Below are 27,226 nucleotides of genomic sequence, written 5' to 3' on the forward strand. Positions count from 1 at the left end.
TGGCAAAATGGATTTCCATAGCTCCAAACTTAAGTCCCAGTAGCTTAGCAACTCTGGTAGGAGCATGTCTTTTTTTCTGAGATTTGCAGTAAAATTTCCAGAACTGACTTTAGCTGATTGGCTTGGATCATGTGCTTATCCTGAAACACAAAGGCCTCGTGACCCACGAGATTGGAGATGGATAAATGCCCTGACTCACACAAGGATGTTTGTTCGAGGCTGAGGCTACTGGATGGAGTTGGAAAAAATCATGGTGGAAGGGCAAGTTCTGGCCTAACCAGCCTTTGTCCCCATCTCTACCCCAGTTCTAACCAAATTAACATCAGCTCCCAGATGGCCTTTGTTAAGGTCTTCATCACCATCTTTGTCAATTCCATCTTCCAGTTCAGAAAAACATGTCAATGGAAAGGCCTCTAGTTCTGTGATCACCCCCCCCCTCCTCCCTGATACCCTTACATACCCTTTCTCTGTAGTTGGCCCATCCTTGTCCAGGAGAGAGAAAAGTTGAGGAATACAGAAAGGTAAGGGGCCGGTGATGATGGGTTAGGTTTGGAAATGTGTCTAAGCTGTCCAATAAAACTTTCTGCAATGACTGAAGTGTTCTGTATTAGTACTGCCTAGTTTGGTAGGCACTAGCCACATGTAGCTTTTGAGCACTTGAAATGTGGCTAGTGTGACTAAGGAACTGACGTTTTCTTTTTCTTTTTCTTTTTTTTTTGTGCCATGCTGCACGGCTTGCAGGATCTTAGCTCCCTGACCAGGGATTGAACCCAGGCCATGGCAGTGAAAGCGTCGAGTCCTAGCCACTGGACAGCCAGGGAATTCCCGGAACCGAAGTTTTCATTTTAATTAATTAAAATAGCCACATGTGCCTAATGACTACTGTATTGGTGTAAGAGGTGCCTGTAGGCAACTAGGTGGAGCTGTCCAGCAGAGATGGATCTACAGCCCCAGCTGCACAAAGTAGTGTGGTCGTGATCAGACATGAGTAGTGGTTAAAGCCATGGACATGAATGAGATTATCCCGGTAATATGTGTAGAGAGAAGAGAGCCTGAAACCTAATTCTGGGGGAAAAGCCACATTTAACAGGCAGGTAAAGAAAGAGAAGTAGAAAGTGCTGAGATGTTGTCTTGGGTAAGATTTTCCAGAAGCATACTCTGAGATGAGAATTTTTGTGCAAGTGATTTATTTAAAAAGTGCTACCAGGAGAAACTAGTAAAGGAGTGGGAGAAGCAGGAGAGGAAACCAAACATGTGATCTCAGGAAGAGAGTAGTTCAGCTTGATTCCTCAAGGGAGCCCTGGATGTAAGTTGTGCCTCAGATTTATCCAGAAACAAGGGAGCTGGGCCTTTCATATACCAACATCCCTCAGCTGTAGACTAGGGCTTCCCCTGGGAGATGTCAATTCTCAGGCACTTCGTCAAGGCAAAGACTCCAGTAGCCTGAGGACAGTACTCAAAAAAAAAAAAAAAAAAATCTGGAAGGTCTAATTGTGTGGAAGAAAAACCACACACCAAAGACCAGGGGGTGTGGGAATACAGTGTGTGTGTGTGTGTGGTGTGTGGGGGGATTGGGCAAACACTTCACACACAAATGATAAAAAGGGATCCATGCTACTGGGCACTGCCATTGTCTCCTATAGAATACATTGACTTAGATTGCTTGGTGACTTTGTTGAGAGTATCTTTAGGGAAGTGAAAAGGAAGCAGAAGCCAATGGTAGTGGACTGAGGAGTGAATGGAAGGTGAACAAGTGGGAGGAGGAATGCTGAGAGCTGCCTTACAGTTTGGCCAGAAAGGGAAGGAGAGAGATATGGAGGGCTGCAATTTTAGAGGGTGGAAAGGTTTGCTCGTTTGTTTCAATCCTGAGGGAAACCTGATTATGTCTGAAGTCCTAGGGGAAAGGAGCCAGTAGAAAGGATGGTAATTTAAGGAGTGAAGTTTGGGGAAGGTGGGAAGGATGGATCTAGGGCCCAGGTTAAGCCAAGGTATTAATATGAAAGGGAAAACACTTCTTCCTCCTTACGAACAGGGGATGCAATACTCAGGATGCTTTCAGTTACAAGTAATAGGAACACCTCCCCACCCCATTTAAGGTAGTTTAAACATGAAAAGAGAGGGAGTTTATTGGTTCACAGAATTTAAAAATCAGAGGTAGAATGATGTTAGGCATGGCTGGAGCCACAGGCTCAAACAATGTCCATCTGAACTTGCTCTCTGTCTCTTAGCTCTGCTTTCCTCTGGACTGTCTTCCTTCTCAGGCAGGTTTTCCCCTCATAGATAGCAAGATGGCCACCAGAATTCCAAGCTTACATTCTGCCAGCTTCATAATCCCAGCAGAAAAAGGTCATAGCTTTCCCAGTAATTCCAGCAAGTGCAACAGGGTTGTGTCTCATCAGCTCAGCTTGGGTCACCCAATGCCTATCTATCGTGTAATAATTTGTCTGGTCTTTGTCCCATGTTCCTGGCACAGAGCTTTTAAAATACTTGGAATTTCCTCAGTGACAGATGTGCCTGTTATTCGTGAGCCCCTTAGGTCACACCTGAGTTTCTGCTGACAAGCTGACTAATGGCAAGTCCCTACATAGCTTCAGGATGGGCTCACCAGAAACACCAACTTTGTGATTAGAGGGTTGGGATTTTGAGCCAGTTTGACCTACAGGGAGGGGAGGGGACTTGGAGATTGAGTTCAGTCACATGACAGTGATTTAATCAATCATGCCTAAGTAATGAAACCCCTAATAAAACTTTGGACACTGAAGCTCAGTGGGGCTTCCTGGTGGGTGAATACACTGATGTGTCGGGGGGGTGGGGGTGATGTGCCCTGATTCTATGTCTCTGTGGACCCTCCCAGACCTCTCCCTACGTAGCTCTTCATTTAGCTGTTCCTGACTTGTATCCTTTATTATAAAATGTAATCATAATTGTAATCATAAGTACAGTGCCTTCCTGCATTCTGTGAGTGGTTCTAGTAAATTATCAAACCTGACGGGGGTCATGGGAAACTCCCAGATCCGCAGGCAGTTGACCAGAAGTAGAGATGGTTGGGGGGCCCCACTTGCAGGTGGCATCTGAAGTGGGTGCAGTCTTGTGAAGGAGTGAGCCCTTAACTTGCGGGGTCTGTGCTAACTCTGGGCAGTCAGTGCCAGAACTGCACTTCAGTACACCAGTGAGGGTTGAAACAAAATACTAACACTGAACAGACAATTGTGACTACGAGGAATAGATTATGCTGATTGGTAAACACTGGATCGCGGCCCCATCACCTGAGGTTGGGATGGGCTCAGCTCCAATCAAACTCCATGGGCTGAGCATGGAAGAGGGTGGCTCTTCAAAGGAAAACTGGAGTCTCTGACTGAAGGGGAAGTGGTTGCTTGTGGGCTTCTGGAGGTCATCTTGACCCTCCCCCACCCCAAGAGATGGAAATTCCTCTTATTTTGTCCTATTTTCTGGGATGTCAAATTCAGCCTTGGTGCTTTGACCAGAACCTCCTACCCTCCAAGCAAATCATGCTTTGCTCAATCAGAACATTTTGACAGCTGAAGAACTCCACCTTTACTCAGGTTCTGCCTCTGATACTGCACACACCATTTCCCCCAGTTCTGCCAATCTTCCTCCCCCTGGTTTCAGGCTTCAAAGTGTAGCCTCCTCTAGGAAGCCATGCATGACTAACACACCTAGGTTGCCTCTCAAGTGCCTTTTACTTAGGAGCTTTTGTGTGACATTCACAAAGTGTTTCCAACTGGAATGTCTCCAGTCACATCTGAGTGACATGAGTGTGATAAGAGTTCTGTGTTTGGAAGGGCATCCAGGGCCAGTATGGGAGGGCTAGGACTGGCTGCAGACAGGAGACGGGTGCAGTGGTCCAGGAGAGGGCTGATGCTGACCTGGCCAAGGCAGTGCAGTGAGGTTAGTTCCAAGGAGAATGTCCAGAAAGATTTCTGAGGAGACACTGCCAGGCTGACTGGTGGGGAAGAGTGAAGGATGCCCTTGAGCTTCCAATAAGTCTGTTGAGTGACACCAACAACAAGGCTCTGGGTCCTAGTCCCCAACTTGCCACTAAGTTGTGGGTCACCCCAGAACCTATTTCAGTAACAGTAGACCCCACCTCCTTTTAGAAGTTAGAGCTACAAAAACTCTTAGAGATCATAAGGTTTAACCTCTTCACTCATCCCCATTTTATAGATAATAAAGCAGAAGCCCCAAAAGTTACAGTGACTCACCTTTATTTTTTAAATGAACGTGAATACAAAATTTGCCTTCCATTGAAAACATCGAGAAACTTAAGCCCAACACAATGCTGAACTGAATGCTCAACTGAAATGATTCAACAAATTCTTCCTTCAACAAATACTTCTTCACCTAAGCATTAGGCACTGTTCCTAGAGTGAAAAATAAGTTCTTACTGTCAGGAGCTGGTGAGACAGAATAAAAAAATAAAAACAAAAAACCAAACCCCAACAAACAAGCAAACTACTAAGATAATTTTGGATATTTAGATGCTATGAAGAAAATTAAAGAGGACCATTGATACGAGAGTGACAGAAGAGATGACATCTGAGGTGGGAAGATGAGAAGGAACAAGCTGTGGGGAAATCTCCAGGGAAGAGCATTCCAGGGAGAGGGAAGAACATTTGCAAAGACCTTGAGGTAGAAGCAATGGTGGATGTTTGTGGAACAGAAGGATGTCCAGTGTGGCTGGGAGAGAGAGGAAAACAGTACTGAGATGGGGGTCAAAGAGGTGGGCAGAGGCCAGATCATGCATCTTGTGGGCCACAGGGAGGACTCTGGATTTTTTTTTTTTAATAGTAGGTTTATTGAGATATAATTCACCTGCCATACAGTTCACGCATTTTAAAGCAGGAGCTTGGATTTTATTCTAAGTGTTATAAGGAGTCATTGAGGGAGGATTCATTTCTGAATCATATTTAAAGATTGATCTGGCTGCTGTGTGGAGGATGGATTTGACAGGTATTGAGAATAAGGACAGAAGCTGGGAAACCCATTGGAGAGGTCATCAGGTAACCTAGGGGAGAGGTGATCCTGGTTTGAACCACAGTATTGACAGTGGCGATAGAAGTGGTCACAATGAGACTTATTTTGGAGAGAGAACAAGTGGGACTGGGTAATGGATAGATGTCCGATGAGGGGAAAGGAGAAAGGTGGTGCCATTTATTCAGATGTGTAAGGAGAGTGTGGGAGAATACAGAGTGTCCGGTTTTGGATATGTTAGGTTCATAGCATCACAGTGGTAGCACCCTTCGGTTTGGAAGGCTCATTAATATAGTTCAAGTGTAAACATGCACAGAGGCCTACTGTGGCCAGGCACAGAGTATACGGAGATAAAGGAAGCCCAGTCCTTGCCCTACTCAAGTCACTCAGTCTCAGACAAGTGAAACCAAGAAATATGTCTCAGGGTACCAAGTGTTGTAAGGCAGACTTATCTGTTAGGGTGTATTTGGCTGCAAGTAAGAGACAACTCTGACACAGTCTGGCTTAAACAATAAAGACATTTGTCATCTCACACCATGAGGAGTCCAGACTTCTAAGATCCTCTTCGCTTTGCCCTCTTCTGGATTTTGGCTTCATCATGGACCGGGAGCATGATGGGCACAGTAGTTCCAGGCTTCCCATCCAGACCCAACAACTTCCAGAATCTGAAGGATGTCCATCTCGTCAGTGTCTCCTTCTTAAAAGTGAGGGATCCTCTCCTGGAAGCCCTCCCCAAGGCAGATAGCCTCTTACCAATCATTAGCCCCAAAGGAATCACACACGTAACCCTAAACAAACCCCCTGGCAAGGAGAATAAGACCAGCAGAAGTGGGCTAGCTCTGTCAGGATTTATTCCTGGAACTGGGGAAAGGGCCACCTGAACAAAATCAGGGCCCTGACTGCAGGAAGATGGAAAAATAGTTGTTAAGCGGGAGCTCAAAGTGTCTGTCATAGAGCAGAATGAACGCACTGCTGGGGAGACCAAGAAGGTTGTTTGATTTCAAGAGCATCTTTTTTAAAGAGTTCAAGATTCTGCACAAAAAACTCCTTTAACTGTAATCACATAAAAGAAATGTTTGTGAGAAAAATCTCTCCTTCTCCAAGCAAATTACAGCCTCCTAAAATCACAATTGTTTTCCACTTTGTCCCCACTCCCACCTTGTACACTTGCTATTTTTTTTTTACAGTGGCCAAACTTCTTTCATTTAACACTGCTCACAAGCATTTTCACAGGTGGTTGGCTCTTGTCTCTGCAACCCTGAGCCCAACATTTCATCTAGTGGCTATGCCAAAATTTATGCTACTGTATCCACGTACTGGGCATTTGTATTCATTCTGCTCTTTCACTGTGATATTGGTCATAAGCATGGCTGGACATCTGGAGAAATTCCCTGCTATCAGTCTTGTTCTTACAACAAAGTTAGAAAAATACATCCCGCAGCCTCCTCTGATACAAGAGCACTGAAATATGATGACCTAAACTTCTCCAATCAGACACATCCATGTGAGCCTTTGAATTTGCCTGGCTTTGGGGGTGGAGAGGAGAGAAGGGCACTTTCTTGATGCAAAAGTGGCTTCAGTGCCATAAGCAGTCACTGTTACAGATAAGTCTAAGTCCTGGCATTTAGTGTTTGGTGGCAGCGGCAGTAGCAGCGGTTTTCTTATCAGATCAGTTCTATGGCTTAGGAGCCACTTCTGCAGCCTGCCCCACAAGTCTATAAGCTGCCTACCACTTTTTTTTGTTACTTATTTATTTGTTTATTTGGCTGCATTGGCCCTTAGTTGCAGCATGAGGGATCTTTTGTTGTGGCAAGTGGGCTCTTCATTGCGGCACGCGGGCTTCTCTCTAGTTGTGGTGCGTGGGCTCAGTAGTTGTGGCACGCGGGCTTAGTTGCCCCGTAGCATGTGTGATATTAGTTCCCTGACAAGGGATTGAACCCGCGTCCCTTGCACTGGAAGGCAGATTCTTAACCACTGGATCACCAGGGAAGTCCCAAGCTGCCTACCACTTCTAAACAAATCCCTCTCTTCTCAAACCAGCCCCTGTAAATTCTGTTATCTGTAAATCAAGACTCCTGACTATTACAGAGAATGCTACACGCAACAGCTCTAGAAGAAACTCTCTCCCTTTGGACTCTTTTCCGAGCACTGTGTTTTGCAAATTTCAGTCATTCATGTTCACCTCTCCCCAAATTTGCCATATATTCATACCACCCATTTTATCTACCAAGTATTGTTTTTCAAATTGATTCATTTTTTTCAACTCAATATTTACAATGCCAGTCTTTCTGTCAAACTAATACACATTAAAATAAATATAGCACCACTAAAATAATAAGCATCAGTTCAAGTACCAGCCCCCGAAATCTCACATCTTGATGGTGGCCAATAGTGTCTTAGGAAATTCCCAGGAGTGACTGAGGTACAGGCTGGGGACAAAGAGAACCCTTTTATACTGTACCAACCCTTCGTAAGCAGAGCTGATGGGTTTGGAGGGCCAGGAGGACAGAAGTCTTAGCAAGTTTCTCATTGTAAAATGACAGTTAAATTATAGTACAGTGCAGTGGCTAAGTGCACACTCTTTTGGAGGTTAGCCGTGTTGGGCTCCTTGATCACCCTATGCTCAGTTTTCTCATTGCTAAAATGAGGTAAATAATGGCGCCTATTACAGACGATAACACTGGGAGCATTGAATGTGAACCAATATGAAGCATTTCCACAACGTCTGATCCATAAAAGTCTCTAATTCTGAGTTTCCCAAACTCCTCTGAGCTTAACAAGGGTGTTTGTGTGTGTTAAAAATAAATACAGTTTCCTTGCCTATGCCCAGACACTACTGAATCATAATCTCCAAGGGAGGAATTAAGGAATCTATTTGAAACAGACACCGTCAATTGAGTCTTAGGCTCTGATGAGTTTCAGAAACATTAATCAAGGTTAAGCAGCTGCTATTATCATCCCAGGGTGATGAGATGATGGATGTGAAAGTTAAAGGTCATCCTTGCACTCATTCATTCAGTCAACAGACATTTATTGAGTACTCACTGAGTGCCCCGCCCTGTGGTAGGAGCCAGGGACACAGCGGGAACAAGAAAGACTCAGGCTGCCCTTAAAGGCACCAGAAGTTTGTCCCTCACCTGGTCATCTGTAAAATTGGGTGGGTGGAACGACGATCGAGGGAATTACTCTCTGGGCTGCTGAGGGTCCACAAGGGTGGACGGCAAACTTTGTCGCCGCAGTCTGTGAGCCAGGAGCGAGGGTATTTGAGGGTCAAAGACTGTGGGACCTGGAGGCTTCTGGAGCCCTTTTCTGTCTCTTGCCCAGCACATTTCCTCTCAGAGCCAGACGTCAGCATCTCCCTATGAAGTAGATACTACTATTCCCATTTTACAGATAAGAAAACAAAGGCTCATTGGAGAGATGGGTCATACTAGAGCCCCACCCCCGAAAGATTCCCAGGACGGTCTTCCTCAGCCAGGCCGCAGGGCCTGGTCCTACCTCCAGCTGCGACACACGGCCGCCAGATCTGTCGCCAGACCCGCGCAGTGGGTCGCACTCCAGGGGGTTCGGGGCCAGGACGTTCCGGAGTCATCCACGCTGGGACAGCCGCTTCTGCCTCAAGGAGGACGGGACCTTGCCTCCAGACCTGGCCTCACCCTCCCACGCTAAGTGCCAGCACAGCTCGCCGCCCTGGGAACTACAACGCCCATGAGCCTCCGGGGCGTACGTGCGCTGTGGGACGCTCCACATCGCCCCCCGGCGCCACCAGAGAGAACTGCGTGGGCCCTGAGCCCGCGAGGCCCGAGGGCGCCTTGGAAACCTTCTCTACCCTCACCCAGCCGAGAGCCATCAGCACCTTCCCGGATGTCTTACGTCCCGCGCCCGGAAGTTGACAGGGCCATAGAGATTGGGGGCTAGAAGCTCCCAGACTTGCCCTCTCGGCCCTCACTTCCGCCGGAAGCGACTTCCATCCACAGTTGCCCTTTGCTTACTGCACGCGCCGCCGCCAGTGCCCGGTACACACTAGTCCGGGCCCGGTACACACTAGTCCGGGCACCAGTACGACCACAATGGCGGCCTCGACCCTGCTGCGCGCGACGCCCCTCTTCAGCGGTGAGGGGGCGGGGTGGGCGATTGCGGCCCGGTTTCACGTGGCGTCTTCGGGAGCGGCCGGGCTCAGACCCGCGCCCTGACTCCAAGCCTCTGCCCCGGCAGGTCTCGGCGCCGGCCCGACCCCACTGCTGAAGGGTCTTTTGCGGCCGCTGAAGGCCCCGGCATTGCCCCTCTTGTGCCGTGGCCTGGCTGTGGAGGCCAAGAAGATCTATGTGCGCGACAAGCCCCATGTAAACGTGGGTACCATTGGCCATGTAGACCACGGCAAGACCACACTGACCGCGGCCATCACGAAAAGTAAGCAGGGTTGGGGTGGAGGCTTCCGGCAGCGCCAGCTCTGCTGGCGGGACCTGGAGCCAGGGAGGTGGGGCCCGCGGAGAGGCTGCTAGAGGTGTTCAGTGTGACCCCAGGCGCCAGAACTCGGGCGGACAGTAGGTTGCAAGATGCAGGAGACAGATTTCCCGTAGACATGAAGAAGTTTGTGATGCATAAATTGGGGGACCCCGAATGGCCTCCCTCCAGCCCTGGGGAGTGCCCTGTAAGCAGAGGTGTTACCCTAGAGAAGTCACAGGGATGGCCCTTGAGGCCCTATAACCTTTCTTTCTGACCTGAAGTTACCTCTGCTCCAGGAGTTGAAGGAGGGCGTCTCGGAAGCTTACTTCTCCCAGACTGTCCTTTGTTTAGGTAGGAGGGGCCCAGGGGTGTGGCCTGAGCCCTTCCTCTATCTCTGGAACTTTAGCTGAAACGTGTGTTCTCTTCCTTCCGTTAGTTTTAGCCGAGGGAGGTGGGGCCAAGTTTAAGAAATACGAGGAGATTGACAACGCCCCTGAGGAGCGAGCCCGAGGTATCACAATCAATGCCGCCCATGTGGAGTACAGCACCACTGCCCGCCACTACGCCCACACGGACTGTCCCGGTCATGCAGACTACGTTAAGGTGAGAGCTGCTGGGGACAGGGCCTGGAACTGCCCTCCCTCGGGAAAAATGTTAGGCTTGTGGGGAGGAGGTTAAGATACTTGAGATGTATGGTTTTGAGATCATGGATTTGTGGGCCTGGCCAGTCACAGCAGGTGGTAAGGAGGTGGCTGGGGAGCTGAGGAGGTCATTGACCTACACTGAGTGTTTCCTCTCCTCTCCTCTCCCTCCCCAGAATATGATCACAGGCACAGCCCCCCTCGACGGCTGCATCCTGGTGGTGGCAGCCAACGATGGCCCCATGCCCCAGACCCGAGAACACTTATTACTGGCCAAACAGGTACCCAGAGCCTGGGTACGGGTGGAAGGAGGAAGGGGGGAGCGGCGTTGGGCCACTCAGGACACCATCTCTATGTCTTTGCCCACCTACAGATTGGAGTAGAGCGTGTGGTGGTGTATGTGAACAAGGCGGATGCTGTGCAGGACTCTGAGATGGTGGAGCTGGTTGAGCTGGAGATCAGGGAACTGCTCACTGAATTTGGCTACAAAGGGGAGGAGACTCCGATCATCGTTGGCTCCGCCCTCTGCGCCCTTGAGGTGAAGGCGGGGTCGGGCAGGAGCTGCTGCTGGCTGGGGCTGGGGCTGGATGGGCGTCAGAGCTCTGCTCTGAGTCTGGGGACTGGCTCTTGGCACGTAAGAGGAGCAGAATGGAAGTTTCAGAGTCCTGTCACCTCCCGCTCATAGCAACGTGACCCTGAGCTAGGCTTGAAGTCTGTACAGAAGCTGCTGGATGCTGTGGACACTTACATCACAGTGCCCACCCGGGACCTGGAGAAGCCTTTCCTGCTGCCTATAGAGTCAGTGTACTCTATCCCCGGTGAGGACCCTGCTTATTTGCACTCCCTCCCCCTCACAGAAGCTTCACCCGGAGTTCTTGATATCCTGTCCTGTTTCTCCCAGGCCGGGGCACGGTGGTGACAGGCACACTAGAGCGTGGCATTTTGAAGAGGGGAGATGAGTGTGAATTCCTGGGACATAGCAAGAATATGCGCAGTGTGGTGACAGGTACAGAAAGAAGCCTTGGGACCCAGGGGCTCCAGGATGACCCCTCCCCTCGCAGACCCCTTGTGCCTTCCCTCTGCCTCACACCCTTCTCCCTCCTCTCTCCTCTCTCCTAGGCATTGAGATGTTCCACAAGAGCCTGGAGAGGGCAGAGGCAGGCGACAACCTTGGGGCCCTGGTCCGCGGCTTGAAGCGGGAGGACCTGAGGCGTGGCCTGGTCATGGCCAAGCCAGGTTCCATCCAGCCCCACCAGAAGGTGGAGGCACAGGTGAGGGCTCCCTGTGATGGTGGGCAGGCACCGTGGAGAGGCTCGGTGCTTCCAGCCACGCCCAGCTCCACCCTCGTTTTCTCTCACAGGTGTACATCCTCAGTAAGGAGGAGGGTGGCCGCCACAAGCCCTTTGTATCCCACTTCATGCCTGTCATGTTCTCCCTGACTTGGGACATGGCCTGTCGGACTGTCCTGCCTCCAGGGAAGGTACGATGTATATGACAGTGTGGGGGACTTTTCCCTCGTAAAGAGAAGCTGGCTGATGATGCAGGTGGAACTGGTGACGGAAGGGCCTGGATCAGTGGATTTAGGGGGAATGAGTCCTCATCCGGTATTCCTTAGCTTTGGTAGCATTTACCCACAAAGATTTCCCAGAAAAGAGTTCCTGTGGTTGAGAGTTCCAGTGTATTTTACATAAGGGCTCAGAGAAGCCCTGTAACTAAGAAACTTGTATAACCCAAAATTCCCTAAACATTTTTTTCTCAAGAAAAATGTTAGAAACACTAATCACCAGTCCTTTCCTGCCTTTGCGTATGCTGTTTGCATGTGCCTAACGGCTGGGATGAAGGTATCCCCAGAAGGAATCATCACCCTGCTTCATTTTCCCAAGGAGGTTAAAACCTTGGTAGCAAACAAATAGGGAATGGAGGCTCCCTGAAGAACATGAGTGGTCCTTGTCTCTGCCCTCCAGGAGCTTGCCATGCCCGGGGAGGACCTGAAGCTCACCCTAATCCTGCGGCAGCCAATGATCTTAGAAAAAGGCCAGCGTTTCACCCTGCGAGATGGCAACCGGACCATCGGCACCGGCCTCGTCACTGACACACCAGCCATGACCGAGGAGGACAAGAACATCAAGTGGAGCTGAGTCTGGACCTCTGCTGGGGCTCTCTTGTGTTCATGGCTGTGCTGGCCAGTGTTCTCTCCTGCCTCTCGTGCCCCCTTCTCAGGGCAGAGGCTGCAGCCCAGCCGAGTTGCAGCTAGACTGACACTTCCCCTGGCCAGAGGGCCACGTGGCTGGCCAGGTGAGGTAGGTCAATAAACTGTTTTGTGAATAGAAAGCTAGCTTGTGTGCCTTGTGTCCTTTGTACACACTGGAGAGGATGAGGAATATAAAAATGGAGCTGGACACATAGCTTGGGAGAGATCCCTGAGCCGTTTGAACTGAGTTCACCTCTCTAGCCTCAAGAGTTCATCTATGGTACAGGGTGGAAAAGCTCCTGTCTTATTAAAGGTGTCACCACTGCTGTGACAACTTGAGAAAGGCAGAGAAGCTAAATTAGGATTGAAAGCTATTCTAGTGAGCTTTGTATGATTGCCTAACAAAATGCTACATATAATAGGCTATATTTTGGACATCCTACTGGGAGAGACTGGGAAGGTGGTTATAGCTTGGGCCCAGTTCAGGTGCCAAACCCACCTGGTTTCCTCTGAGTAGTTACTAGGCTGTTAATGTCTAGCTACCTTTATTTAAGCTTGATACTGGGAACTGTATCTTACCTCTGTATCTTACCCAGCACATAAAATGTACTTGGTAAATACATAATTTGCTTGATGGGTTATCACCACCATATCACTAATTCCAAACAGGAGTGAGAAATTGTAGCATGAAACTTTCATTTTCAACATTTACTTAGATTTAACATTAACAAGGTCTGTTTATCAAATACACAGGGAGTAAAATGCTGAGATTTGGGGGAATTCCCTGGCAGTCCAGTGGTTAGGACTCTGTGCTTTCACTGCCCAGGGCCAGGGTTCAATCCCTGGTCGGGGAACTAAGATCCCACAAGCTGCATGGCACAGCCCAAAAGAAACAAAAAAATGCTGTGACTTATAAAAACTTGAAATTACCGGTCAGATGCTGACCCCCAACAAAAAAGGTAACATTCAGCAGGGATTAATGGGCACCCTTTCAAACTTGGATCCTGACAAATGAGTATATTCAGGACCAACAACCTGTTCACAAGCAGCTCATAGAAGGGTCTTGGGCCGAACCTGGCAGCTGTTTTGAGAAACTCAGCCTGATCTGTGATTCCAGAACGAGGCAAACTTGAGAGGACAAAGGAACTTCATGAAAAGTACTGTCCAACAGTAAAGCGAGGTTACTTGTTTTACCCTCTTCAGTGTCCAAGGTGAGGCTGAAGGGTTTCACAGGAGGATTCCTGACCGGGGGTGGTGGGGGGCGGGGAGGCTTAGTTCCCTTCCAACTTCAAGACTTCTGCTCTTAGGAATAAATTATCATCGAAAGGGCTACTCAGGAACGCCTGCAATTACACCTATCCCAGGACTACAGAAACCTGTCTCCATCTGCGCCGCAAACATCAGGAGCCCAATTGAAGGCTTTCCTGCTCCTGTTTCTTCCATCATGGATTGCCTCCCAACCCCAAAGGATGGCCCCTAAGACAGCTCCAGTCGCTTGGAACCCCAGACCCGCCTGTTTTTTTTTTGTTTTTTTTTTTAAATGACTGCTTATATTTATTTATTTATTTATGACTGTGTTGAGTCTTCGTTTCTGTGCGAGGGCTTTCTCTAGTTGCGGCAAGTGGGGACCACTCTTCATCGCAGTGCGCGGGCCTCTCACCATCGCGGCCTCTCGTTGCGGAGCACAGGCTCCAGACGCGCAGGCTCAGTAATTGGGGCTCACGGGCCCAGTTGCTCCGTGGCATGTGGGATCTTCCCAGACCAGGGCTCGAACCCGTGTCCCCTGCATTGGCAGGCAGATTCTCAACCACTGCGCCACCAGGGAAGCCCCCCGCCTGTTTTTAACAGCCAGTTAGCTGCTACAGATAACCCCTTTCTACTCGCCTCTTTAAACACCTCGCCTGTCTTCCCCAGTGCCATGCCTGCCAAATACCGGGTTTCAGATACTCACACCTGGGAATTCTCCCCCAATATCTAACTTCATTCTTCCTGCCCTGGTCTCAGCCAATTTTCTCTGCCTATAACTGAACACCAGTCCCATCCTCTATCCTCTAAGGGTGAAATCTTCACTTTATAGACAAGAAACCAAGGCCAGGTCCTATAGTTAAGAATTCCAAACCGTCTCTGAAAAAACCCCCTCTTCTGAAGCCTGTTATTTCTCCATCCCATACTTGCCTCCTCTCTTCCTAATTTAGCTCCTGCTCCCCTCAGCCTGGCTCAGTTCAGCCCTCTCCCCACTTTCACCAGCAGCTTCATCTTACAGCTCTCACCCACACCCAAGACCTCTCAGCTGTGTACCAGTCAGGCCCTTATTTGCAGTGGCCCAAAACACTAATGTACTTTTCAGTGTAAAGAGGTAGACATAACTCATGAAGTACTTACATTAGAAATGAAAACCTCAAACCATACCTATGAGGCCAACTTTGAGGGGAGAAAACAGCCACAGAGACTGGGTGGCCTGTGTAGCACTTACAGAGCCAGAAAGGCATCTTTGGGCTGTACTGCTACACTGCCTCACCTTGGGAACCACGTAAAACTGAGCTGCGATCTCACTATTCTCCAAAGAGGAAACTATAAGCAGGTTAAGTTAGTTTAAAATTTTATTTTTTTTAATTTTTTTTAAATATTTTTATGTAATAAAAAGTAAAAGTCCTTGTCCAACCATCCTTGTGGGGCATCTGTGTCTCTCACGCACGTCATTCAAGTTAATGGGGAAGAAAGAACAGGGGGCCCAAGTCTGAGGTTATAAATAATAGAAAATAAAAGATCTTCGTCTCCAGCGGGGGGGATAGATGAGAGGATGGAAGGGCAAGATGGGGTGGGGATGGGCAGGGGCAGAGCAGGAACCCCCCCACCCCCGCTGGACCCCGGCCCTGCCCACTTTGAGGCCCTTCCCATTCAAGGTGCTTGGCAGGAATTCCCCAGCTCCCCCCGCCCCCGGGGGGGAAAAGGGGACTGGGGGGCTGGGACTGGTCCGAGCTGCTGGGGGAAGAGACATAGGTCACTCTTCCCTCCACTCATGGAGGTCTCAGGTCGCGGTCAGGACAATCTTCAGTTCCCCGGGGGGTGGAAGGGGAGCTGCTGGGAGGGATGAGATTGAACTGGTTGGAGGGGAAAGAGAAGAGAGCAGGAGCATTAGAACCCAAGCAGCTGTCCCTGCATCCAGTGCCGTCCAGTGCGGGGTGTGGGGCAGTGCTGGTAGAAGCGCCTCCTCAAGGTGTCTCATGGGGCTGTCAGAAGCACAGATCAATCGCCGTTTCCCAGTGAGCCAGAGCCCTTCCTCATGTGCCCAGCTCAGCCCCCCACACCCCAGCCTGGCCCTGTCTGCTGCGCTGACCTTACCTCGGCTAAGTCAGGAGACAGTCGGGGTCACTGAGAGCTGGGGAGGCAGTGGGGAGGGGGGCTGCTGGATCACAACTGAGCGAGGACGGAGGGAAGCAAAGGACAGAGCCAGGAGCAAGCCCCTGGCGGCGGCGACTGTGGCTTCTGCCCACCCTACATACTTCACAGACAGGTGCAGGTCGGCAGGCGCCCTGTGGGACAGCCCTGCCTCCAAGACCCCTCACTCCCCACCCAGAACCCGTGCATCCTGCCCCACCTGCAGCCCATCAGCTCTTCCATGCCAAATTCCCCCAGCTAACGAGAACTCACGAATCCTGTCATCGGCTCCTCCTGGAAATCCAGGCGCCTGGCCAGGCTGCTCACCTTGGGGGTGTCCGATGTAGGGATAGGGTGAGGGTGTGGAAGCTGAGAGTGCAGGCACCCCACTCTGGGGCACCGCGCCTTGGGGGGGGCCCCCATGGCTCTGGGGTGGGTGCAGCAGCATCACCTGGGGCGGGTGGGGAGCCCCAGGGTGAGGGGGCGGGGCTGCTGTGATTCCAGTTTGGACATGGGCCTGCAGAGAACAAAAAGCAGCTGGGAGCACCTTTCAGACACAGGCTCTGAAAATCCCAGTGTCAGGAGCCTGAAGTCAAAGGTGCACCGAGGGTTCAGGTCCTCTTGGCAAATCAGGTCACGTGGGCTCTTACCTGGGTAACATGGGCCATGTTGGTGAAGCCGTGGGGCAGCTGCTGATGGGCATGGATAGCATACACAGCGGCTGGCTGGGGGAAGCTGCTCTGAGGGGACTGCGCAGAAGGTCCCGGCGGCAGAGAAGGCGGCGTGCCTGTCAGGGCCCCTGGGTGGTACAGGTTCTGCTGTGGCTGTCCACTGCCCAGGTGTGGGGCCTGCCCCGCCTGGTGCTGTCAAGGGGAGATGGAGGGTGAGTGCCACTTCCTCCTCCGGTCCCCCGGGTTACCACTTGCTGACCCCTGGTCCTCCCTCCCGGCTGGAGAATGACCCCTAGCCTATCCCTCTCTTGCAGCCACCCATTCCTGCCCCGCCCACTTGGATCCCCCATGGCAGGCACCTGGACGGGACTGGGGGCTGCATGCTGGGACTGCGGCTGGCTCCCAGTAGGCGTGGTGGCCGGCTGCGGCTGGTGGGCATGGAGCTGCGTGGCATGGTGTGGATAGGACTGGTGAACAGTGGCTACAGCAGGAAAGGGGAAGAGAATCAGGGCTGAGCACACTGGAGGGGACCGAGGAGCACAGCCTGGAGAGGAGAAAGTACAGAACTCACCATAAAGGGCTTGGGGGGTGGGCTGCTCTGCAGAAGGGTACTGAGGGGTGGAGGATGACACAATGGCCTGGGGATGGCTCCCCGACGTCAGCATGCGTGGGTTGCTTTGAAGCATGGGGGCAAACACCGGCTGGAGGAGCAAGGAGAGGAGCGGTCGGCACGGCGGAGGGCTCGGGAGGCAGAGCCTGCTGCCGAGCACCCTGGGCACAGCACTACCCTGGTCTCGTCACGACCACCCTGCTTCCCATTCACAATAACCCTACTAAGTTCTTTTCCATATAAAGTGTAGCACTACTAAGGCCCAGGGATCCACTGCCTTGCACAGGTCTTACCAGAGCCAGGACTGAAGCCCAAGTGGGACACCACCACCCAGAACTCCGCCTGCCTCCCTCGCTAGCTCCCGGAGTCTGGGAGGTGCAGAAGACGGGCTTTCTAAGAAGCGGGGGCTCTGCACCCCTCCCTCCTCCTGCGCCTCAGTCACCTGCGAGGGGTAGTGGGCCATGGGCTGCATCATGGCGGGCTGGCCTGGGAACTGCTGTGGATTGTAGGGGATGTAGGAAGAATAAGGTGTGGCAGCCACCAGAGGGGGGCCAGCAGCGGCGGCGGCCTGCATCATTGGAGGGGCTGAGGCTGGCTGGTGTTGGTCCGAGCGCTGGGGGGGCAGGGAGCCTGCCAGTGGGGGAAAAAACAGTGCAGAGCTCAAGCTCCATCTGCCAGCAGGCACTAGGCAGTGCCACCGACTGCCCCTCCTGACCCTGCTCACCTTTTGCTCCCCGGTACTTGCCCTGCTGTCCAGGCACTGAGTTGGACACAGGATATGGATACATCTGAGGTGCCTAGGGACAAGAACACAGGTGAGACTGAACGACTTGCTTATAAATGCTCAGAACAGGTGTAACTCGGTCCCTCAGGTAGCCCAGCCAAACCTCTTACCCTGGGCCACCCAGTCTCTTCTCTCACCTGAACAGCTGGTCCCATGTGGATCTGAGGTATGTAGGAAATGTACTGGGGGCTATATAGCCCACTCTGGCCTGCTGTCAGCACCGGGATGGAGGGAGTTGAATGAGTCCGGGGCCCAGGAGAAGTTGGAGTACTGGTGGATTTATTCTGTGAGAGACAAAGGAGGACACGTATAAGATATCTTAATGACTTTCGTACCACCCCCACCCCCCCCCCCCCGGCAATCAACAGCATCCACGGAGTGCTGTGCGCCAAACACATCCTATGCTTTATCTTGGTTAAGCCTCACGTCAAACCCTATGAGATGAGCTTTCTCAAATTACAGGTGAGGAAACTGAGACAGAGAGGTTAAGTGGCTTGTCTAAGATCACAAAGCTTGCAGGTACAGAGGATCAAGCCGAGTCAGTGGGCCCGTGCTCCTAACTACCAGACTCTGTCACCTCTCGCTGCCTGACAGTCAGGTGCTCCCCCTCCAGTGCTCTAACACCCTGCTCCCAAGTCTCCCTCACGGAAACCAAAGCCCACATTCCCCCATCCCATCTCACCACAGACAGCAGGGGCTTAGTGGGATTGAACTCCTTGGCATTAGGGTTCAGTGTTGACTTCTTCACTTGTCTATGAGAGAAAAATAAAGTAAACCCTCACAGCTTGCCCCTCATCACCCGATACCCACCCAGCTCCCCACCCCACTCACTCAGCAACAGGGCCCTCATCCTTGTCATCTCCCTTGATGAGGCCCACTGGGGGGCTACTGGTTTGGCTTGGGCAAGGCGGTGGGGGCTGATCCGGCCCTTCGGCGCCTCCTGCTGGTGGCAGGGGTGGTTTGTCCTCCTTATCTGATATGGATTCTGTCTTGGAGGAAACAGGGGACCCCATGGGCTCTGAAGCCAAAAGACTATCAACCTCCTTCTCCTTCCCTTTGGCCTCCTCCTTTAGGATCCGGGGAGGAAAAGGATCCAGGCTGGTCTCAGGGGAGCTACTGGGCTGAAGCTGGAAGGAGAGAAACACATACACAACATACAGAGTACTGTCCAGTCCAGACCCCAAGCCCACCTTCCTTCCTTCATCTTTGCTTGCTGTCACCTCTTGGTGCCACCCAGTGCCTATTCCATAAACCCCCTTCAACTCCATCCTAACATCCTAGCTCATTCCCACACTTTTCTCACCTTAAACTGGGCCCCAAATTTTCTCAGTTCTTCCAGTTGAAAGCGTTTCTGCTCGTTCTGAAGGCCAGGGACTATGAGAAATACCAAAAAAAGGAAAAAATATACATTTCTTTTCTCGAAGGTGGCTACACAGCATCCCAAAGGACAAAGAAACCACAGAAAAAAAAAAAAGAGCTCTTTAAAACCCTTTAAGTTAGGATCAAAGGGCTGATACACATTGTCTGAATTCCAACAACTTTCCTAATTGAAAGGCTGTCCTAATCCAAGGGGTATTAGACTCCGGCAGAAAAAGAAAAAAAAAAATCCTCACCTTTCCCTGCTATCCGGGACAGCTCCTGGGACTCCAGCGTTCTCCCAGGTTCCTTGGCTGGGAGTTCTTTTACTGAACAAGAAAGGAGAGATGCATGAAGGCCCTTCTGTCCAGAACCACACTTCCCACTGTCCATGGCCCTCAGGCAGGTGGCTCTTACCATCTGTGGGTGCCAGTGAGATCTTTGGAGAAGCTGGGGAAATGGAGCCTACTCCAGGATCCCCAACTGATGATGTCACGGGGATGGAAGCTGAAGAGGTCGGTACTGCTGAGCCGATGGGAGGCTCAGGACAGGAAGCTGAGATTGGGGCAGGGGCAGCTGACTTGGGAGAGCGTGGGGGGTACATCCGGCCTACTGAAAGAAAAGGGAGAACGACGTGATAGTCACTGCTGGTCAATGAGCAATGGATACCAGGGACTCATCAGAAACACCAAGAAAAGTGTATCCACAAGTTCACAAACCTAAATACTTAGAAGGGCAAGGCAGGTAAGGTAAGCAGGTAAAATGGCTTCATGGGTACCATGAAAGACTGGAATGCTGAAAGGGACAGGCATGACTCAGTTCCAGCCAACCAGAGCTATGCAGCAAGACAGGTTCAGTGTTGGCAGAACTTTCTGTATTTCAAAAGAAGTTAGAAATTTTCTGTTTTCTCCTGTCTTAAAATGTTGGCAACTAATTTAAACAAAAGACATCTGCCGGCCAGACACAACCCATGGATTGCCACGCTGGGACTTCTGCACGAGGGAAACTGAAAAATTATTTCCTAAAAAGCATAAATCCAAGCCTCCAGAACACCTCTTATCATATCTTGAAACTGTCTCCCATCCCAGCATTCTAACAACTGACACATTTACATCCCTTCACAAATTTCTATCCATTTCTTCATGTAACACCACTGGAATCTTACCTGCAGGAGGAGGTGGAACAGAAGCTTCTCCAGAAGGCCTGCTGCTGGGGGAAGACAGAGTCTTGGCACCTCTCAGAGGCCGCTGTGCCTTAGGGGACATGCGGGAAGGGCCTAATTTTTTTTTTTTTTTTTTAAAGATGGGAAAAAAGAGGCAGAGTTCCTGCTATTACATTACCATCAACACACCTTCCTTCTAACCCATCTAAATCCTTTTAATTGTCTTCCCCACCTCCTTACCTTCCTGTTCCCTGCCCCCAACAAGTCTGCTTCATAACTCACCTCCATTGATACCGCGTGTCTCAGAACCTGGGCCAGGGCTGCTATTGTCAAGATGGTGAGGGCCACGAGGTGGCAAAGAGCTAAGGCCAGGCCGGCCACCCCGAGAACTACTGCATCGAACTCCTCCCCGGGGACCTTCCCGAACTCGTTGGGGTAGAGGGATATACTTTCCCTCCCTGGGGAGAGAGTTCAAATAACATTAAGTAGCCACAAAACACATTTTACAAAGATGAAGCCCTCCTCCTAAAGTCCACCTCCTGCCTCAACACACACACACAACTATGCCTGGCTTTGGCTATCTGCACTCTTTCACTTGACGAACTGTCCTGGTTATTGTGTTCTGTGGCTCCAGGATTATGCCCTTATGTTGCATCAACCCCTGACCAGAACAAAGCAGCCAGTACTCCACAATCCTAACCCTCCTGACCTACAAGAAAGGTAGTATCACACTGTGGTTTAAGGTGCAGCTTTTATAAGACACTATACACTCTGGTTTCATTTTCATAAAGGGAAGAGTAGAAAAACATATGAATGAATATGCAGAGGAAAAAAGAACATGTAAAAGCTGAAAAAAGCCTGTCCTTAATCTGTAAGCTTTAGCCTTGTTACCTTGGGCAAATTACCTAATGATTCTAGACTTCAGTCTCCTAAACCTAAGAACTGGGAATAACTATGTATTAACCTACATGGCTGTGAGGCTTCAACAAGAGTATACCGAGCTCTTGGCTCAAGCCCTGGCCCAAACGGTGAGCCCCACATGGACCAGCCACCCCTAGCAATCACCTAGATGCCAAGCTGGGGCTCTCTCGCCCTGAACCCTGTCGCTGAACTGCACTGTGCTTCTCCTCCTCGGTGCGCCCGTCATCGTTCTCCATGGCGATCCGCAGGCGGTACTGGGGGCTCGATTCAATCTCTCGAGCCAACTGGGCTGCACGCAGCTCCCGCTGACGAAATTCTTCTGAGTTGTCCTTCTCTAAGGGCACCCTGAGAGGACCACGACCATCCCAGTGCCACGGGACAAGAGGGGAAAAAGGGAAGACATTTCTATCAGTCCTATCACCAGCTCAGATATGTAGGTGTTTAAAACCTTCAACAACTCAGCATGTATTGAACTGGCATCTAGGAGGGTCCCAGGCAGAGCAGCAAGGCCTATCTCTGAATCTGAGGGACACTTAGACACATATATAAATCTGTTAAGGTTTTAGAGAAAAAGTATGGACAAGAAAGCAGTTAATTCTACTCATGGAATCAAGGTTAAGAGAAAAGAGAAAACCTTTGCGGGAGCAGTTCACAAGGCAGATCAGGAGTGGGAAGAGGGCAACCCAGCACCCAGAAAAGCACGTACAAAAGCTATGTTCCACCTACACACCCACCCGCCTTCTGTTGATGACCCCACACCTCAAGCTGTACCACATAAGAAGTACCAAAAGACACTCACGTGTAAGAAGAGAGACTGCTGTCATAGGTGGTCTTTATGCCATAGTTCTCCTCATTGAACTTGAACATTTCATTGGGGTCCCATCCATTGGACTAAAGGAAAAGGGAGAATGTTTTAAAACCCAGGAAGGAAAGCAACAATAACCTGTCTTTGTCCTCCATCAGGTTGAAAGATTAAAAATCTGACCAAATCAAGAGTGAAAAAAGGAACACAGCTGGTGGGAATGTCAACTAGTACTACGGACTGTAGTACAAACCGGCAATATCTAGCAAAAGAGAAGTCTTTAAGACCTAACATCCATTTCCAGGTTTATATCCCAGGGAAATTCTGGCATATGTATATGGGGATACATGTTATAAAAATTCACTAAGGCGCTATTTTTAATACCAAAATAATGGCCAAAGAAACACCAATCAGTAAGGAAAGGGATAAATACAATTTGTTGTGTATACATACATGTACATGTATATAAATAGGACAACACACAACAGTTAAGAGCAATGACTAGATCCACAGACCAACATGAAAAATTCAAAATCTATAAGCAGGAAAAGTAAATTTTAGACAAATTAACGCAGTGAAATAACAATGCACTCACTAATGAGCAACTTTAAATGGTCACGGTAGTTGTTCTGAGAAAGGAAAATGGGCCTACACAGTATTCAATCTCATCTATATCTTTTTTTTTTTTTCAGGCTGGATAAAAAACTGACTTGAAGCAAAGGTTAACAGCTGTCAATCACAGATGCTAGAAGAACAGGTATTTTTGTTTTGTTATTTTCTGTACCTTTCCATTGGAATCTAACTGCCATCAACAAGCAATAGTAAAAGAGATCCCCCCGCCCACCCCAGCAACTCTTGGTTCCAAGAATTACGTCGTGTCAACAACCCACACTCTGGCAGCAGAGCTCCCCAGCTCTCAGGTTCTCGGGGAAGGAGACTGTACCATGTCAGACTCCAGGTCGTAGTCATCGCTGTTGCTGTCGCCCCCCTCCCAGCGCTGAAGCACCTTCTCTTTGTGCTCCCCATTCACCTTCGAGTTCATGGCAATGGCTGAATCAGTGAACTTGTCTGTGAGGGCAGATTGAAGATCAGGAGTCAGGTGATATTTCACAGCCTTCTTTCCAACACCCCTCCCACCACGGGAGTAAAGAAAAGTTTCTGTGTGTCAGAGTTTGGGGGGTGGGGGCAAGGGGTGGGGTGCAGCATAAAAAGCCTCATTCTAAGAGTTCAGAAGGAGCAAGGAGTTGAAAACAAAGCAAGGAAAGTATAAAGAACCACAACACAGGCTGGAATTCATTCCACTGTATCTTAGACATTAAGACATACTCTCAAGAAGAAAAATCTAGCCATCTTCCTCAGAAATAAAGGAAGATGGTAAAGAGGGGGAGGGAGGAGGAGAAACAAGTCATCACGTTCTCTGCCCTCTACTCAAGAAGTGGGTCTGACATAACACCCTGGCCCCAAAAAATACCTTTAGTAGCATAATTGAAGTCAACATTTCGGAAGTGGACAAGCATGACATCACTTGGTTTAAACACCATGGTGTCCACAATGTCTTCCCGACGAGGGCCACCTGCTGGCTCCGATGCTTTCCGGTGCACAGCGTCTACTGCCAGTTCAAACTACAAAAGTCCCATTTCCCAACACCCAAGGGTCAGTATCAAGAAATGTGAAGACAAAAATATGACTACTTTTGTTTTACCCTTTCTAAACTTTCCCCAACACCACATTCTAACGTGCACTGTCTTCTCAACACCAGCCACAGGACTTAGCCAAAGTCCCAAACTTAAAAATTCACATCTTTAAAGTTGAGCATTTTAACATCAAAGTACTGAGCCCTCAAATCTCAAACCCGTATCTTTTAAGTGTATGCAGCACTATTCCGGCACAGGCCTACAAAAATGATTACAGCCACAATGTTGACCAACACCACTCAATTTATATCTGAAATGAGCCTATTTCATTTTCCCCCTCTTCCTCCCATGTAACTCCAAAGCTAAGCTAATTTGAATACACTGACCTTTGAGCTCAGCGTCTTGAAGATACCTTCATAGGTGGTACCATTCTTTACCTTTACATCACAAGTGGAGCCCTGAAAGAGCGGGAGGGAAAGAAAGAAGAGTGCCTCTAGCAAACGGATGCATTACATTTCTCAACCTAGGGGTTAGGTACCCACTTACCACAACAGCTGTAAGGAAATGCAGCATTCTGGAATTGTTGTAGACACCCTCAAACACCTGTCAGTAACACAAGAGAGGGACAAATAAAGGAACAGCCAGTCACCATCTCATCTTCCTTCAAAATGTCCACATTCCACTCACACCCACCTTGTATGTGCTGGACCCCTTGCGCTTCTGAACCCATCTGACTATTTCTGCACCTAACCTGTCCTATATACCCATATATACATCTTTTAGGTCTCTATACTTTAGGCAGGGGGGAAAAGGCACTCACCGGTGACTGTGGGGGTCCCTTTCCTGTGCTTTGTCCCCTGTAAGAGAAAGAAATGAGAAACTAGTTTTTTAAATATGTTCAATCCCTCTTATACAACTGATTTCAAAGAACTTGGTACACTAGAGCCAGATACCATGTGAAGATGATCATTTAGGCTACAAACCAATTAATCAACAAGATTTTCAAATTCTCACTTTATAGAGGAAGAAAAACAGGCATTAAAAGCCATTTTCTCCAAATGCCAGTCAATCATCAACGGCTGTCAATTGCTTTAAGGGCCAATTCAATACAACCGTTTCACTTTCTGCAAGAGGACCAGGGCTGCATGATTCCAAAAGACAAATGCTACAATATTCGACAACAAATAACCCATCCCCGATGTAAAGGTGGAAACTCAGAGAGTGCAGATTTGGAACTACCTAGCTCAGGCATATTACCTCCGAAACAGAAAAGACCATCATTTTTACGTCCTAAACCCTGGAGAGTGGGGGTACTCCCGCTACAATCCACCCTTCTAGACTTCTTTACTCATTCAGCCTGTTACCCAGTCTGGAAGGAGTCACCTATCGCCCGGTAACCCTGCTCCTCGCTGGGTGATGTAACCAGCGGTTGAAGAAGGCGATCAGGGGGGCCGTTGGCGGGGCTGGGGGACAGCGCAGCCGCAAAACGTATCCACCGGGAAGCCTCGCCCGGTCTGCGCCTGCGCACTAAAGCCCACGGGCCTCTTCTAACCACCCCCTCCCGCGATCAGAACCCACTGCGCCTGCGTGTACCTCCACTCTCAATTCCATACACCCACACACAGAAGAAACCGAGTGGGGTGTCCACCACTCATCCAAGAACACCAGGCGAACCCGTCCACGCACACTCCCAGCAGCTGCCCTATATGTTACCCGGGGCTGGAGAATGGCCGGGTCATAAGACAGAGCATCCGCGCACACGTAGGGAAAGAGCGCGCGCGCGCGCTGGAGGTTCCCGACCCGCAGTCCTCCCAGCTTCTTCCCTCCTTCCGTCCCCCCGCCCACCCTGCTCCCCTCCTACTGGCCAGGCTGGGAAGGGGGAGGTAGCAACTCGCTCCCAAGTCCCTCCCTCCCCATTGGCCAAACTGTGGGCCGCGCGCCCCCCTCCATTGGCTACGGCCAGGAACCCCTTCCCGCAGCTGACTCCCCATTGGCTGAAGCCGGGGACCGCCAGACCCTTCGTGGTAATGGAGCCGGGGACCCCGATCACCTCTTCACCCCCCCCCCCAAAACTCCCCGTTCCGACGCCGCTGGCGGGATGCGCCCTGCCTGCCCTTAAAGCCCAAGTCCCGAGCCCTGACTAGGCTCGCAGAGCTGAACACGGCCCCTAAATGCCCCGGTGGCCATCCGGGGACCCTTTTCCTCCGACCTGTTTGGACCTGAGGGGCCCAACCCCAGCTTCACGGGGTTTCCCCACTCCCCCTGGCGCCCCTCAAAGGTGGCCAGGCTGGAAGTCCGCCTCGCGCGGTGTCTCAGCCACCTCGGCTCCAGCGCCCGGAAACCCACCCATCCTCACCTGGCGCTGCCGATGGCCGCTGCCCCTGGCCTCTCCTGATGTTGCTGCTGCTGCGGCGGCGGCGCCAAGATGCCCTCAGCTCCCCGGCGGAGCCCGCTCCCGGCAGCGGCTGCAGGCCCCAAGCAGGGGGAAGCAGCGGCGGGAGGCCCTGGGGGAGCCGAGGTGGAGGCCAGGGGCCCCGGGAGGCCGCCGTTGGGAGGGCTGGTGCCCCCGGGAGGCCGGCGGGCCACGGCCTGTTGCGTGGGGGGCGGCTGCTGGGGCTGGGAGGTCTGTTGTGGCGGCTGAGGCTTCAACATGATGGCAGCGTCCGGAAGGGGAATTAGGGGGAAGGGAGGGAGAGAGGAAGCCGGGGCTGGGCCCCCGCCGGAGAGCGCGGGAAACGACGGGGACTGGGAAGCTGGGGACCCGCCGTTGGCGGGCGGGGGCAAGCCCCGCGGTGTCGGGGGTGGAGAGAGAAGACCGCGGCGCGAGGAAGCGCCGCGAGGCGGAAGGGGAGGGGGTCTCGCGGGCCGGAGGAAAGCGAGAGGGCGCGAGCCGGCTTGGCGCGCGTGCGCGTCGCCGGGGAAAGGGGAGGGGGAAGAGCGCCCGGGCGGGAGCTCCCGAAGGGGGAGGAAGGGGGAGGAGGGAGCGGCGGCGCGAGCTGTCCGCGCGCACCGGGGCGTTCAGCTCCGGGCGGGAGAGGCGAGAATAAAAAAAGGTGAATCTCGCGCCCCTCGCCTTTGGAGTTGGGAAAGAGCAGCGCGGGCGCTCACGCGCGCCAAGGACTTATGGTCTCTAGATCTCAAGCAGCCCGGAAGGCTGCCGGCCGCTGTCGCTTCACAATGAGCGTGTGAAGCGCTGGGGGTGGAGCCGAAGAAGCAGAGAGGAAGGAAGAGCCGGCCGCCCCGCCTAGGCCGCCGGCGTAGCGTCGGGATACCTCCGCAGTCGTGTGAGAAGTCACGACGTAAGCTGCAGTTCTTCCGCCATTTGGGGGCCCATGGGCGGAGTCTTGAGTGCAAAAAGAAATCCCGCGACTAGACCAGGGACTTATCCTAGGCTTGTGGTAGGTTGCATGGGGACCTTATCTGCTTTACATAAAAGACTGATAGGCATTAAAGTTATCAGTTTGAGCATGCTGATCTTTGGGGATAAATCTATGCCTAATTCTAAATTATTTTAATGATTTTCAACCTAATGGTTTCTCCGTGCCCTAGGATGAACCCTTAAACTGTAGTAACAAAGAGACTGAAGGCCATAGTTCCTAGGGTCTAGTTCAAAATCCTCCACCCAACTCCGCAATGAA

The 27,226-nt window shown here is 51.0% G+C and overlaps 2 protein-coding genes across 16 annotated transcripts; one reads left to right on the forward strand and one right to left on the reverse strand.

Moving 5' to 3' along the window:
* The first annotated feature begins 8,951 nt into the window (after positions 1-8,951).
* On the forward strand, positions 8,952-12,410 carry TUFM (Tu translation elongation factor, mitochondrial). The gene is made up of 10 exons (XM_059896128.1): positions 8,952-9,105; positions 9,208-9,402; positions 9,875-10,041; positions 10,256-10,360; positions 10,453-10,617; positions 10,765-10,897; positions 10,981-11,085; positions 11,199-11,350; positions 11,440-11,559; positions 12,044-12,410. Exons 1-10 carry the CDS (start codon positions 9,063-9,065, stop codon positions 12,215-12,217), a joined length of 1,359 nt encoding a protein of 452 aa, XP_059752111.1. The 5' UTR covers positions 8,952-9,062; the 3' UTR covers positions 12,218-12,410.
* Positions 12,411-14,857: 2,447 nt separating this feature from the next.
* ATXN2L (ataxin 2 like) lies at positions 14,858-26,776 on the reverse strand. 15 transcript variants are annotated; one of them, XR_009497762.1, is made up of 23 exons: positions 25,945-26,775; positions 24,409-24,445; positions 24,135-24,191; positions 23,975-24,046; positions 23,426-23,576; positions 22,898-23,022; positions 21,952-22,043; positions 21,297-21,497; positions 20,514-20,689; positions 20,235-20,345; positions 19,487-19,681; positions 19,327-19,398; positions 19,017-19,087; positions 18,545-18,840; positions 18,396-18,465; positions 17,851-17,997; positions 17,654-17,726; positions 17,372-17,559; positions 16,891-17,020; positions 16,679-16,800; positions 16,299-16,511; positions 15,613-16,165; positions 14,858-15,500 (listed from the first exon to the last, which is right to left on the reverse strand). XR_009497762.1 is itself a non-coding variant. In XM_059898659.1 (23 exons), exons 1-23 carry the CDS (start codon positions 26,238-26,240, stop codon positions 15,322-15,324), a joined length of 2,976 nt encoding a protein of 991 aa, XP_059754642.1. In that variant the 5' UTR covers positions 26,241-26,775; the 3' UTR covers positions 14,858-15,321. The 15 variants fall into 15 exon arrangements, 13 of the variants coding, with proteins under 13 accessions (XP_059754642.1, XP_059754635.1, XP_059754631.1 ...); XM_059898659.1 differs by having other exon boundaries at positions 14,858-15,348; positions 15,922-15,975; XM_059898652.1 differs by having other exon boundaries at positions 14,858-15,348; positions 15,976-16,165.
* Between the last annotated feature and the right edge of the window lie 450 nt (positions 26,777-27,226).

This window comes from Balaenoptera ricei, chromosome 15 (assembly GCF_028023285.1).
Source record: "Balaenoptera ricei isolate mBalRic1 chromosome 15, mBalRic1.hap2, whole genome shotgun sequence".
NCBI lineage: Eukaryota > Metazoa > Chordata > Mammalia > Artiodactyla > Balaenopteridae > Balaenoptera > Balaenoptera ricei.